The sequence below is a fragment of the Kogia breviceps genome, chromosome 14 (genome assembly GCF_026419965.1).
Source record: "Kogia breviceps isolate mKogBre1 chromosome 14, mKogBre1 haplotype 1, whole genome shotgun sequence".
NCBI lineage: Eukaryota > Metazoa > Chordata > Mammalia > Artiodactyla > Physeteridae > Kogia > Kogia breviceps.
In genome coordinates, this window is record NC_081323.1 from 6,048,690 (window position 1) to 6,066,781 (window position 18,092).

At 45.7% G+C, this 18,092-nt stretch overlaps 2 protein-coding genes across 3 annotated transcripts in view; one reads left to right on the forward strand and one right to left on the reverse strand.

Annotated features, from left to right (window-relative positions):
* Positions 1-18,092, reverse strand: part of RTF2 (replication termination factor 2) — a 40,872-nt gene that overhangs the window by 5,016 nt on the left and 17,764 nt on the right. The gene's annotated exons all lie outside the window — the stretch shown is intronic.
* On the forward strand, positions 9,900-16,291 carry LOC131741864 (beta-1,3-galactosyl-O-glycosyl-glycoprotein beta-1,6-N-acetylglucosaminyltransferase 7-like). The gene is given in 7 exon segments (XM_059039197.1): positions 9,900-9,954; positions 10,702-11,123; positions 11,125-11,188; positions 11,191-11,685; positions 12,613-12,699; positions 16,069-16,155; positions 16,158-16,291. Coding segments are annotated over 7 exon segments (1,344 nt in total).

An 18,092-nucleotide genomic window follows, 5' to 3' on the forward strand; every position in this document is an offset into this window, starting at 1 on the left:
TTACATCAGCATCTCCGGGGAGATCCCTGAGACCCACCGCCAGTTTCTGACTCAGGAGTTCTAGGGTGGGACCCGATAATTTGCATTTCTCATGTTTTCTCAGGTCATGCAGATGCTGCCTGTGGGGGAACCAGGCTTTGAGAACCACTGTTCTAGAGTTTAGGAAGTTGGCCAATCAGGGTAAATGGGCTAAATCCCAGCAGGAGAAGGGAAGGACCATTGCGGAGGCACAGCCTGCATTTCGGCTCCTTCCTGGGCTGCAGCTGCCACTGTCACGCCCACAGGGGATCTGCATTTTCAATCGCTCCCTGGGGAGCCAGGCCTGCTGAGGACAGTATTTGGGGCAGCATCCATTTCGGGGTTTGTTTCCCGCTTCCTGTGGGTTCTCCAGAGTCCCTCCACCTAGACCTCGGCCTCAGTTACCGCATCTGTAAAATGGGGATAAACTGAACTCCCAGCATGATCGGGTTGGGGCAGGAATTAAGGGTAACGCCGTAGGGAATGGAGCCCAGACCTGGGCACTGAGCACTCAACCATCACCAGTGTTGCATTTTACTAACACAGATGGAGCTCCAAGTTCCAGCCCTCAGCATCATGTCTCTAACTAGCTTCCCTAGGCAGAAACATCGCATAACCTGGGTTCCTCATCCATGGATTCAACCAACTTCAGACAAAATATTTGGGAAGAAAAAATTTTCCAGAAAGTTCCAAAAAGCAACACTTGAATACTATATAGTAGCCACTTACCAGTGCAGGGCGGGGCAACTATTTACACAGACCAGCAACTATTTACATAACAGTTACACTGTATTTACAACTATTTACATAGCATTTACATTATATTAGGTATTATAAGTAACCTGAAGATGAGTTAAAGTAAACACGGGAAGATGGGTGTGGGTTATATGCAAACGCTACACCATTTTATGTAAGGGGCTTGAGCATCTGCGGATTTCAGTGTATGCGGGAGTCCTGTGCCAATCCCCCCAGCCCCCCAACCAATAGGGAGGGATGACAGTACGCCCTGCTGCATTTTCCTCACTGGGAGTTGTGGCCCCTCGTGGAAGCGAGAAAGCAGAAGGAAGCCTCACGCGGCTTCCTCTAGACTCTGCCTGGGTCTCTGTCCCTCACCATCTGAGGGCTACACAGCCCTGCTGGATCACTGCACAAACCTGGGCCGTGAGGGCGGCCGTATGCCGAGTCCACGCCCAGAATCCCTCTGAGAGAAAACATTCTCAGCACAAGAAAAGCCACGCAACTGCTCTTTTTCTTAAAAGTTGTCACAGCTTTCCCAGCACCTCCTAACACACAGAGGAGCCGGTCACCGTCTGCTGACTCTCCTTGGCCGCTGCCTTAGCTGGTTTATTTATTGTGGTTCTGTGTCCAAAACCCACAGCTCTAGGTCAAAGTCGGCTCCTTTTCTAAGGTGGTAAAGACCCACACAGCCTGAGGTTGGTGCCACAGAGAGGAGCTCTGTGCACAGACAGGGGGCGTGTGGTACGGCATCTGGCCAGGGCTGCCTCTGGAGAACAGAGATGCCAGGAGGCCAGGGGAGGGGAACAGCCCCTCTGCAGGGGAAGGCCGCCTGGGAAGCCCCGGGCTGTGGGAGACTGAGGCAGAGCCTTCCCCTGGGGGCTGTCCTCCTCGGAGAGAGAAGGAAAAAGAATCTGCAGGAACAGAAGCAGGTGGTAGATAAGGCCCGGTGGGGCTTGGGGCAGGGGCTCTGGCGTCAATAACCCTCCTTAGCGCATCTGCCCCCCTGCTCCGCCACAGCCCTCATCCTCCTCCCCCGCTGGCTTTCTGCGCCTCTCCCCACCACTCCTGCTGCCCGGGTCTGACCGATCGTGTCAGCGGTCCGCAGCCTCCTTCCCTGCACACGACTGTTTAGTTGTCTACGTGGGACGGTGGGCCCTGTCCTGCCTACCGCTGTGGTGTGTTGTACCCGAGCTGTAGTCCTGGAGTTGAATCGGCTGCTAATAACAACGAGCCAGGAACCTTGCACGTTAAAACTTGAGATATCTTGCTCTTTGTCCCCAAATTCAAAAAATCCACTAATACCAAACCCACCCCCCTCAAGGCCTCTCCTGCCTGGACCTGAGCGGGCAGCCCCTGAGGATGGCAGCACGTGGCCCTCCCTCCAGCTACGGGCCCCTCGCCTGTTCTGGGGTCATGCCTGACACCTCACCGGGCTTCTGCTGGAAGCCAGGGCCCTGCGAGGAGCGGCCCATCCCTGGAGGCAAGTAAAACCAGGGCAGGAAGCAGGTTTCTGCCCCGATGTCAGCTGCCAGACAGGGGCTCTTCTCCGTGCACTAAAGGGCAGGGGGGCTTTAGAAAGGGAGGGGGGCTGCTGCAAAGGCACAGCGGCCCAAAGGGACTGACCCTCTCTTTGCTTATAAAAGTAACAGGTACACAAAGTAGAAAACACCCGTATTTCCCATTTTTCTATGTGTACTGTTCCCGTACAGGTGAAATCACATATTTATTTTCAGTTTTGCTTCCTTTTATTACTTGTACCTCAGATGTCCAAAAAAGGGGGGAAATGGCTAAATAAATCATAATACATTCCTAAAAAGGAAGAGTATATAGTTATTTTAGAGTTTTCGACAACACAGAATATGCTCATTATATGTTAAAAGGAAAAGCAGACTAGAAGTTGTATATTCACATGACCTCTGGATGTTAATTTTTTTTTAATATTGAAAAAAAAGGCCAGTAGGAAAGTGCTGAAGGAAACAGAATTAAGAGTAATGTACTACTATATCTGTATATTTATATCACAAACAAATGGAATAGTGGTTTCTCAATCTTTGCTCTTATGTGATGAACAACTGATTACATGCATCTTTGACCCCCAAATTCCACGTCTGAGACTTGGTTGTTCTCTATCACAGAACCCTGTTTCCCGCATTCATGGCTTATGACAAATGAATGTATGCCTGTACGTGTGTACTGACTTTTAAAATAGGGCTTCCCTCTGTCACACTGTAAGCTCCAAATGGGAAGGTTCTGTCTTTATCTTTCATGGTTGTAGCTGAGTCTGAAGCCAAGGGTCCTGCACACAGTGGATGCTCAGTAAATAATTGCTGAATGAAGGAATGAGAACATGACCTAAAGAAATATTTCAAACCAGGATGAAAGGGAGTGAAAGCCAAATAGCTCCCCTAGAAGGTCACATGAACTTTACCCTCCTTACAACATGTGAGAATGCCCATCATATCACGTAAAGGAAGGAAAAAAAAAAAACTTATGCTAATCTAAAAAGCAGAAGACGACAGTTCCTTTTTGGCTTTGATTAAGAAACATAAAACACCCCACTGTATTCACAGCTTCTCTTTTATGCTCTATGTCTGTTTTATTTATTAGGATTTTCACCTTTCAAAAATTTTAGTTGAATCACATCAGTATAAGAAGCTGATACAGGGCTTCCCTGGTGGCACAGTGGTTAAGAATACGCATGCCAGTGCAGGGGACACAGGTTTGAGCCCTGGTCCAGCAAGATCCCACATGCTGCGGAGCAATTGAGCCCGTGCGCCACAATTACTGAGCCTGCGTTCTAGAGCCCTCAAGCCACAACTACGGAAGCCCACGCGCCTAGAGCCCGTGCTCGCTCCGCAACAAGAGAAGCCACCGCAATAAGCCCACGCACCGCAACGAAGAGTAGCCCCAGCTCGCGTAACTAGAGAAAGCCCGCACACAGCAACGAAGACCCAATGCCGCCAAAGATAGATAAATTAAAATTTTTTTAAAAAGAAGCTGATACGTTAAGCCTGGTGTTTTTGTCCATTTATTACAACACTCCGTTCAGCATGGTTGGTTTTACTCTGTCTCCCCCGTAGAGCTATGGGAGTATAAAGCTGCACGCAGGCAACTCTCCGCATCATTTTCTCAGGTTCTTCCACTGCTGTTTTCCAGGTTAAGCATGTGAGGTCCAGGTGAAATCCAGCGCCAATCCTCTTCCCCTGGGGACGGACCTGCCAGGCCAGTTCAGCAGCACTCACAGGACAATTTAAAACAAGCCCTCGGGGTTGGGGGCAGAGTTGGAGCAACACTTCACCAGCTGGCAGGGTGGCCTTTCCTTTCCTGACTCTTGTTTGGTAAAATTAGTCTCTCAACTCACAGAAGGTGGACAACTCCATGCAAACATACACGGGGTCTCCCCACTAAGAGGCTGCGCGGACCTGTTTTTATATAAAAGGCATACATGTCACACGTGCAGCAATGCTGCATTCCCTTAAGATTAAAGAGACTAGGTTCCCTCTGCCTAGTTAAGAAATCTTTCTAGGGCCACAGCAACATCTGTTCTGCAAAAGAGCAACAGGTATCTCGAGTCACCGCAGCAGGTGAAGAAAAGCTGAACTCGGCTGACTAAATAAAGAGCTCAGGTGTCTGGACACCCACGAGGCTGAGTCTCTCTGCGGGTGTGATTCACGTCTCTTGGCTTCACCATTCCCGACAGACACATCTGGGGTAAGCCTAAAGAGAGGTCCAGCAAGCGGGAGGACCTTTTAAACCAGAAAAGGAAGGATGTTAGGAGGAAAAGTATCCATCGGAGGAGAATAACGAAAGGGAGCCGTTACTACTAACCATGCACAGACGGGCCGCGGGAGGACGGGCCACGGCAGGGCGCACCTGCCTCCCTGAAGTCAGGCCTCTGGAGAGCCACGCTGAAGTACTCCGAATGCTACTTAGGAATCAAATGAGATTTTTAAGTGACTTTTATTTATCCCTTTAGTGAAAAAGTGTCCCATAACCAAACTTGGCCTCCTACTTTTAAAAACAGTTATTAAAGAATTGGACCCAGGACTGACAGGATTTCATCCAGCTTTCAGAATCCGACAATTACCCTGCGCTGCCCTTTACCTTGGCTGGGTGTTTTCTGCTGTTTGTTTTGTAAGGCAGGGGGCCAGCCCTGAAGAAATATGCAGGTTCTATTTTCCAACCCACGCATCAGAATCAACAAGAATAAAATCCTCCAGGGATGAAAGGGTAACAAAACCTGCCAAGCAACTCTGTTCATGTGATTTCAGCCGGAGCCACAGCAAGAGAAGCAACTGAAGGAAAAAAAAAAGCCAGGCTGGGCGCAGACAGGGCCAGGACCTCTCTACCCCATATGCGAACCTCTCTCCGTAAGTGCTTCATTAACTATGCAGAGATCATGAATGGCACAGGCTGAGCAGCTCTTACTACTAAAATATGTTTTTCTGTGCCTCCTCCATGGTTTTAAAATAGAACTATTGGAATATCAGTAATATTTTAAAATGCAGAAGTAGCAGGCATCTTTTCCTCTCAAAAAAGTCCTCTAATAAAAGCGTTTTTGTTGTGATTGTTTTAAATGGATATCCTAAAATGTAGTTTTCCCCTTCACATCAAAGTGGCTGAAGAGGGCTTCCCTGGTGGCGCAGTGGTTGGGAGTCCGCCTGCCGATGCAGGGGACACGGGTTCGTGCCCCGGTCCGGGAGGATCCCACATGCCGCGGAGTGGCTGGGCCCGTGAGCCATGGCCGCTGGGCCTGCGCGTCCGGAGCCTGTGCTCCGCAGCGGGAGAGGCCACAACAGTGAGAGGCCCGCGTACTGCAAAAAAAACAAAACAAAACAAAAACAAAACAAACAAACAAAAAACCAAAACAAAGTGGCTGAAGAAACGTATACACATTTTAGGAATAAGCATGTTTTTTTTTTTTTTTTTTTTTTTTTTTTTTTTTTCGGTACGCGGGCCTCTCACTGCCGTGGCCTCTCCCGTTGCGGAGCACAGGCTCCGGACGCGCAGGCTCAGCGGCCATGGCTCACGGGCCTAGCCGCTCCGCGGCATGTGGGATCCTCCCGGACCAGGGCACGAACCCGTGACCCCTGCATCGGCAGGCGGACTCCCAACCACTGCGCCACCAGGGAAGACCGGAATAAGCATGTTTTGATTAAGACATCTATTTTACTGGACAGCTTTGACGGTCTGAATTCAAAATCAGTCTACCTACTATGATAAATCTCAAATAGTTCAAGAAAAAACTATTAACTTGTAGGGTGCTTTGGACATCATTCTGAGCCCAGAGATGACAACAACAACAAAAAACAGACACAAAATTTTCATTGCCACAGCTACAGTGACTTCTTTAGGACAAACGTGCAGTACCTGGAGAGAGAACCAACATTCATGGCCTGAGGGTCTCACTGCTCCAGGACTGGCGGGTACCGAGTAGCCCCACCCAGCCCAAGCACTGAGTGCCGCCCCGGCCCAGGCTCAGCGGGAAACACTCAGCCATGTGCTCCACAGCCCTAGCCTGGTGTCCTCATGAGGCAGGTATCATCATACACCCCCATCTGCCGTCCAGAAAATAAAGACTAAATTGTTTAATCTGGTTAAGCTAATGTTAATACTCTAAAACAGTAATAGTCTATAGAATATATGGCAAAATATTACAAGTTCATCTTTAAAGATGCCCATTTTCTAACAGGAATTACCTTTTAAAAAAACCACGAGGGGGCTTCCCTGGTGGTGCAGTGATTGAGAATCCGCCTGCCGATGCAGGGGACTCGGGTTCGTGCCCCGGTCCGGGAAGATCCCACATGCCGCGGAGCGGCTGGGCCTGTGAGCCATGGCCGCTGAGCCTGCGCTTCCGGAGCCTATGCTCCGCAACGGGAGAGGCCACAACAGTGAGAGGCCCGCATACCACAAAAAAAAAAAAAAAAAAACCACGAGGGACTTCCCTGGTAGCGCAGTGGTTAAGACTCTGTGGGCTCCCAATGCAGGGGGCCGGGGTTCGATCCCTGGTCAGGGAACTGGATCCCACATGCGTGCCGCAGGTAAGAGTTCACATGCCACAACTAAGGAGCCTGCATGCCACAACTAAGACCCGGTGCAACCAAATTTAAAAAAAAAAAAACAAACCCACAAAGTATAAGAGATTTAGCAAATCTTTTATCAGGATGTTGCCAACTCCCCCTGAAAAGCCTATATAACAAATTAAATCCCGTCATAACAAATTCAAAATGACTGCCCTTAAGTGTTCTAGTGGCAACACATAGTACCAAACCCATACTGCTGACTTCTGTTCTTGGCTGTTAAGGCTTGCAGTGGAGGCGGTGGGAGAGGGGCACTGCAGACAGATAAAGAAGGCGGAAAAGAAGAAGGAGAATATGCTCGCTGGCTCTCATAATTAGGATAGTAATGTATTTTGAAACAACTCCTTGGAAATATTTTATGCTTGGACAAAAACATAAATAAAAGGTAAAATAATTCCACTCTGAGAACTGTAACTGGAAATCGTTTGTGATTTCTAGTACCTCGAAAAGGAAAAAACTTTAACACCATCCTTAACCGTAACCTTGGTAATTACTGCTACTGAAAGATATTCTACAAAATCCCTTAGGTGTCATATGTCCTCAGTCAACTGAACGGGTAATCTTCAAAACATTATTCACTGTCTGGAAGCTATTTAATTCTACTGTACACTATCCATATTTTAATGATGCTACTCACCAAAGGCTGCAGATATGAGGAACTAAAAGATTATCAAAATATATAAGGCCCAGGAAAGATAATTTAAGGAATGACACTATATGAAAAAAGCCTTAAAATGTTCTCTCTCACACACAATATAATAATTTTAGAAATCATTTGTGATTTCAGTAGTACATGAGGAAACAGAACACTGGAATGGTGAAATAATGGGTCTGGTCTGAACAAAGAACTTTTGTATCTGCTCCATGATATATAATGATAACTGCCACTCTTTCTAAAGTCTTTAAAATAAATAAATATTTAAACTTTTTGTGGAGGAAAAAAAATTGCTCGATAATTAGTAAGACTGCACTTTTTTTTTAATGGGCTGCATGTTCCTCTCACTTGGAAAATATCACTTAGCTGAAAAGGACGCTCATCACGATTTAAACAGGAAAAACTGCCGGGCCCTGAAGAGTTGATTCCTGCGGGAAGTTTCACATTATCCACCAGATGTAGGTTAAAGCCACAGAAAGAACTATGTAAATTCAGCAACAGTGGAGTCTCCAAAGGCTTCATTACAAGGCTGTCCTGACTACCTGGAAAAGCTTGTACTGAAACAATGAAAATAAAGCTGGTGACCCTTCCCACAACATGGCGTTTTAGCCACACCGATTTCTAAATTTCAAAGTGACCCTGAGCCAAAGGAAGATGTAACTGGGCAACTGTGAGCACAGCACCAAGAGAACAGGAGGCCAAGAGGCGGCTGAGTAATGGTGACAGGGGGGGCTCGGGTGCCCGCCTCTCTGTCAACAGCGGAGGGAAAGCATTTAGCCAGCGTACTGCCCTGAAGACAACGGACTACACATGGGACGTGTCTTCGCTTAATTATCACAAAACACTGAAAATACCCAATCCCCTGGGCTCTGCGTGGGGTACAGTCTGTCAGTGAAGAGGGGCTAACATTTCTGTGATGAGACCCGCATGTTTTACACTTTGACTATAAGCTTACAAACAACAACCAAGACAACAAACAAACCAAAACACCCCCAACCCCCTTCCCATGCAAAAGCGAAAGGCAGGAGAAAATGTAACAAACTATGGTACGTGGTTTACCTTTCACCAAAATTCTTAACAGAGAAGCAGTTAAAAGCTTTATTTTCATTTCAAGAAGGTATTTCTGCCTAACTGAATTTCTGTTTCTATGATAACATGTTGTGTCTATTTTAGAGACCAGATATGAAATGTGTTAATTATACTGATGACTCTGTGCTTATAAAAGGTATTATGCAATTTATAAAAATATCTTTAAAATTATGCCATAACGTTTTGTGCTTGGGGCAATCAACACTTACCGAACCAGACTATAACGTAACCTGACATATTTGGGCAGTGACTGCTTTTTATTTCTGAAGCATGATGGGTAAAAAGAAACTATACGATGAAAGTAAATACTTTTATAAAATCCACAATCCACAATTAACATTTACAGTTTTTATGGGCTCACAGTTTAAGAACACAGGATAACTCAAAATGCTGCCTTGTTAATGCTTTATCCAAATGGCATTTGCAATAATGATGTGGAAAGGTAAGGGACTAATGCTAAATCTGAGATAAACACTGGTCCAAAGTAAATGGGTTTTTAAAAACAGGAAGTAGGGGGACTTCCCTGGTGGTCCAGGGGTTAAGAATCCGCCTTCCAATGCAGGGGACGCGGGTTTGATCCCTGGTCGGGTAACTAAGATCCCACACCTTATGGGGCAACTAAGCCTGCACGCTGCAACTACTGAGCCACACGGGCTACAACAGAGAGTCCACACACCACAACTACAGAGCCCACGCACTCTGGAGCCCTCTTGCCACACCTAAGACCCGACACAGCCAAAAATAAAACAAATAAATATCTTTTTAAAAAATAGGAAGTAGGAACAAGCAATGATATGACTTTTTACAAAAACCTAGAGACAAAATTCACAAAACAAGGGAAAAAACTACTAACAATGTAGATATTTTACCTGATCAATTTTCTTCCCTAAATTCCAAAGGATGGTCTCTGCATGCCAATAATAATTAATTAATTAAAATCCTTATTCATGCATCTCTGTAGAGTTCAAGAGAGGAAACTAAATTATTATCAAATAATTTTATTAGATAAAGATATCTTGTTTTTAATCACTGAAGCCTTCTCTAAAAACAATTCATGAACTCATTTCAACAAGTTGAATTATGTGATCACAAAATTTCTCTTGATTTGTTGTTTTCTTTATTGGAAGGATATATTCTCATAACACGATACAGAATAATGGCATAAGATAAATTCTGAATAATGCAGAACAGGACAGTATCTATGTCCAAAATAAATATTTGAGATTTTTATCTGCCAAGATAAGGGCAATAACACATGAAAATGCAGTCAACATCATTGGTCATCAGGGAAATGCAAAGTTAAACCACAATGAGTTACCATGGCGCACCTATTAGACTGGCTAAAGTTGTTTAAATGGACCACGCCCAGTGCTGGTGAGGAGGTGCAGCAATGGAGCCCTCATCCGCTGCTGGTGGGAATGTAGCATGGCACACCCACTTTGGAACCTGGCAATTTCTCAAGAAGTTAAACATACACCTGTGTGCGAGCCAGCCATTTCACTCTTAGGTACCTACCCCAGAGACACAGAAACACAGGTCTGCACAAAGGCTTGTGCACAAATGCTTACAGCATCTTGTAATATCCTAAAACTGGAAACAATTTCAGTGTCCTTCAACAGATGAAGAGAGAAACGGATTGTGGCTCATCCATTTGAGGGAATAGCGCTCAGCAATAAAGAGGGAAAAATGGTGATAAATGCAGTGATGTGGATGAAATCTAAAAATCATTATCCTAAGTGAAAAAAAATCCAGGCAAAAAAGTACATACGTATAACTTTGTTTATATAAAACTGTAGAATGTGCCAGCTAGTCTATAGTGACAAGAGCATATGAGTGATTGCCCAAGACCATGGTGGAAGGAGGATGGAGTAAAAGGGGCTCAAGAAAACTTTTAGGGGTAAAAGAGATAGATGATTGTTATCATGGCTGTGGTGACGGTTTCATGAGTATATACACATATATAAAAGCTGATCAAATTATACACTTTAAATACGTGTGCGCCAATAGAGTTAATAGCAGGGACGGCGGGGGTGGGGGATAGAGTTAACAACACCCTAAATTCTGCGTGTTGTTCTTTTAGGAAGCTTAGAGGAAAACATCTCAAACCACGGTAATGAGAAGGCACTGGAGCTCAAAACAAGAGCCAGCTGCGAGCCACAAAGCCAGGTCTTCTCCTGTGCGTAGCCATTTGCATCTTCATTGTTCTTTATTTAAGGAATCCAACTCCTGAGCAACCAGAGGAGGAACCCACCTACCCAGCAGTAGTGGAATGTGGCTTTTATCCAGATGAACTGTGTTCGGCTTTGTTTGAAGGGAAAGAGGTGGCTCCCCAAATTGCAAAATTCTGTAGAAACCCTCATGGATCTGAAATACTTGCTCATTTACACAGACCAGGAAATTGCTCCAGGATATCCCAGGAGTTGCATTTCATAACCAGACCCCTGTCTGCAGAAGAGGGCACCTTCCCTTTGGCATATATTATAACTATTCATAAGGAGCTGGCTATGTTTGTGCAGCTTCTCAGAGCTATTTATGTGCCTCAAAAATGTTTACTGTATTCATGTTGATGAAAAGGCCCCCAAGAAGTATAAGACTGCTGTGCGATCCCTGGCTGTTTTGAAAATATTCTTACATCATCAACGAGAGAGAGAATGGCTTACACTGGCTTTAGGAGACTACAGGCAGATATTAATTGTATGAAAGATCTAGTCCATTCCAAATTTCAATGGAACCATGTCATTAATCTTTGTGGACAGGATTTTCCAATCAAAACTAACAGAGAAATCATACACTACATCAGAAGCAAATGGAATGATAAAAATATCACTCCTGGAGTAATCCAGCCACCAAACATTAAATCCAAGACAAGTCAAAGCCATCCCGAATTCACCCCCGAAGAAGATATCTATGTATCTCCAAATGAAAGATTCAAAGATGAACCACCCCATAACTTAACAATTTATTTTGGAAGTGTTTACTATGTACTAACAAGGAAGTTTGTAGAGTTAGTACTAACAGACACCCACGCAAAAGACATGCTTCGGTGGTCTAAAGACATCCACGGCCCAGAGCGACATTACTGGGTAACTCTGAACCGACTGAAAGGTAAGAACAATCCAGCAAAACAGTGTCTTTTCAGGCCAGAGGCAACAACAGAAGTGTATCCTTAACTGAAGATTCTATTTCGGCTCTTTGGCTTGGTAAACAGCTCTACGCTCTGTCAGACCTTCCACTTGGGCAGCCCAGGAGGGTGTCTGCTTTTAGGGACCTGAGGTTTGCTGGGAGAGCCCCACGCTCCCAAGTCCGGCTGGCTGCTTCTGCCCCCTCTCCAGAAGGAAGTACCAGCATTGCGCCTCTCCTCAAATAGAGCCTTCTGAAAATTCTGAGAACAGATCTTTGGAAAGTTCTTCCTTTCTTCCTTCACTTGTTAGATACTGCCGGATACCTACCAGTGCCAGGGATCATGCTAGGGGCTCGTTAAGAATGGAAAATATTAAAACTAGTAATTTTGTTTGTGGCTAATATGATACTTCAGATAGGTTTTTTTAGAGGTGGAGGGAAATCTGATGCCCTCCTTTAAATGGGCTTATTTGCTCTTTTCTATAAAGCTGATTGGCTCTTATTGCAAATGTGGCTTCAAGCTTGAACAGCTCAGTGAATCAGTCAGTCCAGGCGACAGTGCAAACAATGAAATCCAGCAGAAATGGGTTAGGAGCTTTTTAAAACCTCTCATATCCACTGAAAATCCTTTCAAATCACCCCCAGAGAGCTGTTGCAGAGAAACCCAACATAACATGCTGTCAATACTAGGTGAGCTACTAGGGATGGAGGAGGGGATGAAAAGTGAAATCTAAGCACAGAGACTAATACGGGACCTCGCTCCACCCTGATACTACCACAGGTGCAGCACACACCCCGCCCCCAGAAGCGTTAGCCTTTCATCAGATGAGAACACGCAGCCTGAACGAGGCTGGGCTTTCCCTTCATCTGCTCACTGTGTGCCTGCATGTCTTTTCCCTTAGATGCCCCAAGGTTCCACCCCAAACACTGGATGAGAAGGGAACGTTCGCGCCATTAAATGGAAAAACAAGGAGGGAACTGTTCACGATGGCTGCAAAGGTAAAAACAAAACCCAAGGGGGTTCCCTGGTGGCCTAGTGCTTAGGATTCTGGGCTTTCACTGCCGGGGCCCGGGTTCAATACCTGGTCTGGGAACTGAGATCCTGCAAGCCGCGCAGCGTGGCCAAAACAAAAACAAAAACAAAACCCAAGCCACGAAACGCCTTCAAATTTTATAAAAACTGTACAACTGTGACCTCGAAAACAGTGGGAGAAGACTGACGGTCATGTTTACTGCAATCTGGAAGAATTAGTGATGATCCAACTAGCACGGTGTCAATTTTTAAAAAACTTTCCTTTTAATTATAATATCCAGACAGAGAAGTAGACAAATTCTAAGTATCTGAGTCGATAAATTTTCACAAAGTGAACACAACAGGGCTGCAACTTTTAAAGTTTTAAGATAAAAACACATGAGCTATCTGGCTTTTCCCACTTGCTCCTAGAATTCAAACCCTAACATTTATTTAAAATGAGCTCTCTGCCTCCCTGGGTCTCTTTACTAGAACAGATGCCTGAACAACACAGGTATATGTTACCTGTGTTATTACACATGCTACCATACTTCTTACGCAGTTCTTGCTTAAAAGAGGTCTCCTTGCTTTGTCCTCAGGAGATTCTCCCCGAGGGACTGTGAATTCTTTTGCCCCCCTGTCTTGTGTGCCAGAGGTTTTAGTGACCAGGGCAACGCACAAGAGCCAGATCTGGGGTGGAGGAGAGACGCCTCGGTTCTGCGAAGAGCCTGGAAGAGAACTAGCTGTGGCTACAGAGCAGCTCTCGGGCGCGTCTCGGTTCGGGGAAAACACCTCCGGAGTCGAAGAGCTAGAACTTGGCTCCCGGGAAGTGATCCGTGCCTCCTCCCTGGGGCTGGCGCTCTGCACCCCCGAACCCCCAGGGTGCTCAGACAGTCTCAGGGAGGAAATGATGGATGCCACACAGTTCACAGCATGATATGGACGAGTCCAGCAGAAAGATGGCAAGTTTTCTGGTGCACTCTGGGGAAGGAAAACAGAGCGTGCTTGACGTCTCTGGGGCCACAGCTGGCGGTGGACAGAGACCACGGGAAGACTGGAGCACAGCCGTGTGTGAAGGCGGCTCCGGCAGAGCACGTGCTCTCCAGGGATACCTGGGCCCTGCGCTGTCTGTCTGCAAGCAGCTCCCTAACCACCACGGGAGCTACTGCAGAGATACATGACCTATTTTCACAAGGCATCTGGATACAGTCCTCGGGTCTGAATGCAGTATATCAGATAATGCAGAATAAACTAGGTTCGCCCAGTTTCCAAGCTGATGTAAAGACTGACCTAAAAGAAACAGGTTGTGGACCAAAAAAACCTGAAAATCTAATACCAGAACAGTTCAAAGACAAACAATTCCCGCTGCCATGTGCACAGCCATCCTCCTGACAGGTACCAGGTCAGAAGGACTGGAATAACTTTCTAGTATTTTTTAAAAGGTAGATATGATTTGGCTAGGGGGATAGTCACATAGAAAGAAGGTGACAGTTAAGCGACAGGCTAACAAACAACCTTGGCCTTTCTTCAGGCAGTAAGTGGCTCACTGTCATTACACACGGGTTGACAGGACTGGAGGATAAATGCTCAGAAAAGGAGAGGCTCAGATTCTTCCTGGAAAAGTGATTCACCAATGGTATGTAAGATGTCATGAAGGGTTGTGGCTGTCAGTGATAAAGTAATGATTCCAAATTCTGAAGAGTAGCAAAACTGAGTATTTTAATAATGTTTGCAAAAAAACCTAGTCACTGCGAGTCTTAACAAGAATCATTATTCCCTACAAGTAAACACTTCAGAAAGTTCTTGCCATCATGAGCTTCACTGTGCAAATGGTTCTACTAGCAAAGCAGTACAGGGCCAACCCCAGCCAGCATTCAGTCAGTCCCGACTTAGGCCAAGCACTGCTGTAGGGTCTGTGGTAAACCCTTCTGGAACCCGGCTCTGGGCCTGCCGTCGAAGCTCGCAGCGATCTGCGGGTAGAAACTATCATTACGCACACTTTACAGACGAGGAACCCCAGACTCAGAGAAGTGAGGTCACTCCCGGAGTCGCAGGACGTGGCACAGGCAGTGGCAGAGCTGGGTCTCAAACCGGCTGCGGCTGCCTGACGCCACGCCACTGGGGGAGCGTGTGGCCCAGCTCTGCACGCGGTGCAGGGCCGTCGCACTGCTATCAGCAACAAAGAGTTTGTTTATTTTCAATCACCAAAACAGCGTTAACCCAATTCTGACTAAGTTCCATTTATTTGTGTTCCCTTCCAGTTCATACGTACATAAACTATAGAGTATACGGTTGCAATGAAGGTGCAGTCGATTCCTGTCTCACTATGTCCTAAGCTTTTCATACTGCCTTCATATTTGCACTTTCAACTGGTTAAATGTAATACTACTGAGATTCTGTGACACCGCACCAAGAGTCTGTCAGTTAAAAAGATTCTGATCATGATAACAGCTTTCACGTATACAGTGCTCACCACGGGCCAGCTCTAGGCCCTTCGCTACACGAATGCACGCTTAGCAGGGAAAAGATCCCTTTTGATTTTTTTCAGTCTTACAAACGACACTGGACATTTCTGCGCGTGCGGTTCCCACCCTTTAAAATAATATTTCCTTACGATAGGCTTCTGGAAGTAGGATTACAGTATCAGCAGGGGGGAGAGGGCATGGCAGCTCTGAGCAGAGGAAAGGGCAAGGTCTCCAAAATGAACAGCAATTTCCCTTACAGGCAAACGGAGCACTCCTGCCCCTGCAAACTGAAGCTGGTGACAGAAACCACCTCCCACTGTTGGCAGGAGGATTGAAATAGAGTCGGAAGTTGGAGTCAAGCACAGTGTCAGACACGTAAAACGCGCCCCTGAGCTCACCTTGAAGGAGTCCAATCAGTACTGGATTCAAAGTAGAATTCCAATTTTAAATATTTCTATTTATATCAAGCTCACTCTGCAAAACCAATAGAAGGTTGAAGCAATGACTTACTAAAACCAACACAACTCTTATGAACTACCCACAACCAAGGAAAACAGTTGCAAAGTTCATGGAACTTAAAAAACAGCAGCTACCTCAGAATGTAGGTGCTACCTGGCAAACGATGGCTGTTACTTCTCCCTCGTGCTGATGACTAGCAGCCAGTAAACATTTCAGAAATCCCCAACCAAACCAATGAAAGCTTCCCTTCCATCATGAATTCAAAATTCAACATAAAAGCCCTTGTCAAAGCGATCATGGAAGCCCCGTTTAATCTGAACTGGCACGAAGCAGAGAGGCCTTACAGATGACCTTAGAAGTGCGTCACTTTTCCACGTGGATGTGAACTGACGAGGAAACAAAGGCAGCTAGGTTTCTGGGTTCCCTCTGCAGGCCGCTATGTCCAGGACGCCTGTGTGTACGGGCCAGGAGACTTGCCCTGGATCATTCAATCACCTTCTTTGTCTGCCAACCAACTTGACTCGACGAGCCTCTTGTGCTCTCATGCTTGGAGCGGTGGCACAGACTTAAAGTTCCAGGGCAGGCGGAGGCCCCTGTGGAACCACACTGGCATTCCCAACGGGAGAGTCACTTTGATATGAGATTGAACCGCTGAGCTGGAAGTTATAGAGAATGTTTGCGCTCTTACTGGTATAACTCTGTTTCCCTGACTGGAAATCAGAGAGCGTCCAACCGCAAAGAGTGGGAAAATAATTCCTCGACACAAGTTAGTCCTGGAATGAGTTTAGAAACGTGCTGCCAACAAGACTCTGCTATTGATTACAGGTCACTTTTATGGCTTTGAGCAAAAGAAATCACAGACAAAAAATAACTCAAAGTCCCCCTGGTGACTGGGTAAGTGACCTGGAGGCTCAACTGCCTCACTGAACAGCTGCTGAAAATCACAGCCCCCCAAACACTTAGATCCAGGCTCAGGTTAGAATAAGAACATATCTTGTCGTAAAGATATACTACTGTGGATGAGACTCTAAAAAAGAACAAACTCCCACAGAAAATGGGAGAAAATATGCTTATCTCTGGCTGGGAACAATGTAACTTTGCTCTGGAAATCCTAGAAAAACATGGAAGAGTCTATTTCCTTTGGGTAAAATAAAATTCTGGGGTTGAAACACAACTTCCTACAAAGGCCGCCCCAGGTCCCTGCAGCCGTGCAGCTGTGATGATGCAGTGGTCTAGGTCTGCACAGTCTGATACCAGACACAGCCACGGGGAGAGCTGGGCGTCTGAAACGTGGCTGCAGTGGATGATTAAGTGAACCTTAACTTTTAAAATTTTAATTAACTGAAATCTAAATAGTCACGTGTGGCTGATGATTACCATACAGAACAGCACAGGTCAAAGGCATGAATGGTCTTAATTCTCTCTACTCACAGATTCAGGTCTGCCAAAAGTCCACGAGCCTTTGTTGTTTTGTCGAGGGCTTTTAATATACTCTTTCTAAAAAAGAGCTCACGGCGTCATACAAGGCTGGAAATATACACCTATTAAACAGCACAACTAAAATAAAGGAAAAGCAGGAACCACAGGAGAGGACACTAAAGAAATAAATGTATAATTCAAGGGCGAAGTATAACCCCTCAGTGAACTGACGCTTCCCAAACAGAGAAATGAAATGAAATCCACTCAATGAAAATAGCCCTCGAAAAGCACCAAAACTACATAGAAGGAAAAGAGGTTCTGAAAGCACAGCCCACAAATCAAACCCGAGCTAACCACAGCATATTAAAATCTCTGTTTAAACAAACATTTCTTCCCCAAAGATACGTAATCCCAGGGAGAACACACAGTAGAGGGTTAAGACCGTCAGAGAAGGGCCTGAGAGCCCCAGACAGCTCGGTGCAGCCTCCCCACTCACAGGCAGACACACAGCTCACCACCGTGTTCCGACTGGCTGTTCCGAAAGCTCAGGTTCACCACAATCATGTCCCTTACGTTTCATGAGAACTCATTTGCAAGTAAGTGCACACCCCATTACATTTTTAAAATAAAATAAAATAAAAAATAAAAGAGAAGCGTAAATCTTTTCAAGTTACTGAAAAGATCAGCCTTCCTTCATCTCATTTCAACATCAACCCATAGAACCCAAATTCAAACACAGACCTGCCCTCAGAGGGCTCAAACATTATAATGGAAGAAGTCACCTCAGTGAACCCTTTCAGTAACAGTGAGAAAAAATAAAAATAATAAAATCACTTAAAGGCACGGTGAAATGAAACAGCATGAGATTCAGGGAAGCACACGCTGGGTTTCAGTGGAGCGTCAGGGGACAGGCCACTCTGTGGGCATCAGAACCAGCAAGAAGCTGCTGCTCTCTCTACCCTGACTCAGCCTCACACTGTACTCATTCATAAAGTATAAGAACAAAATTAAATCATATGTAAAACGTGTCTGAAATA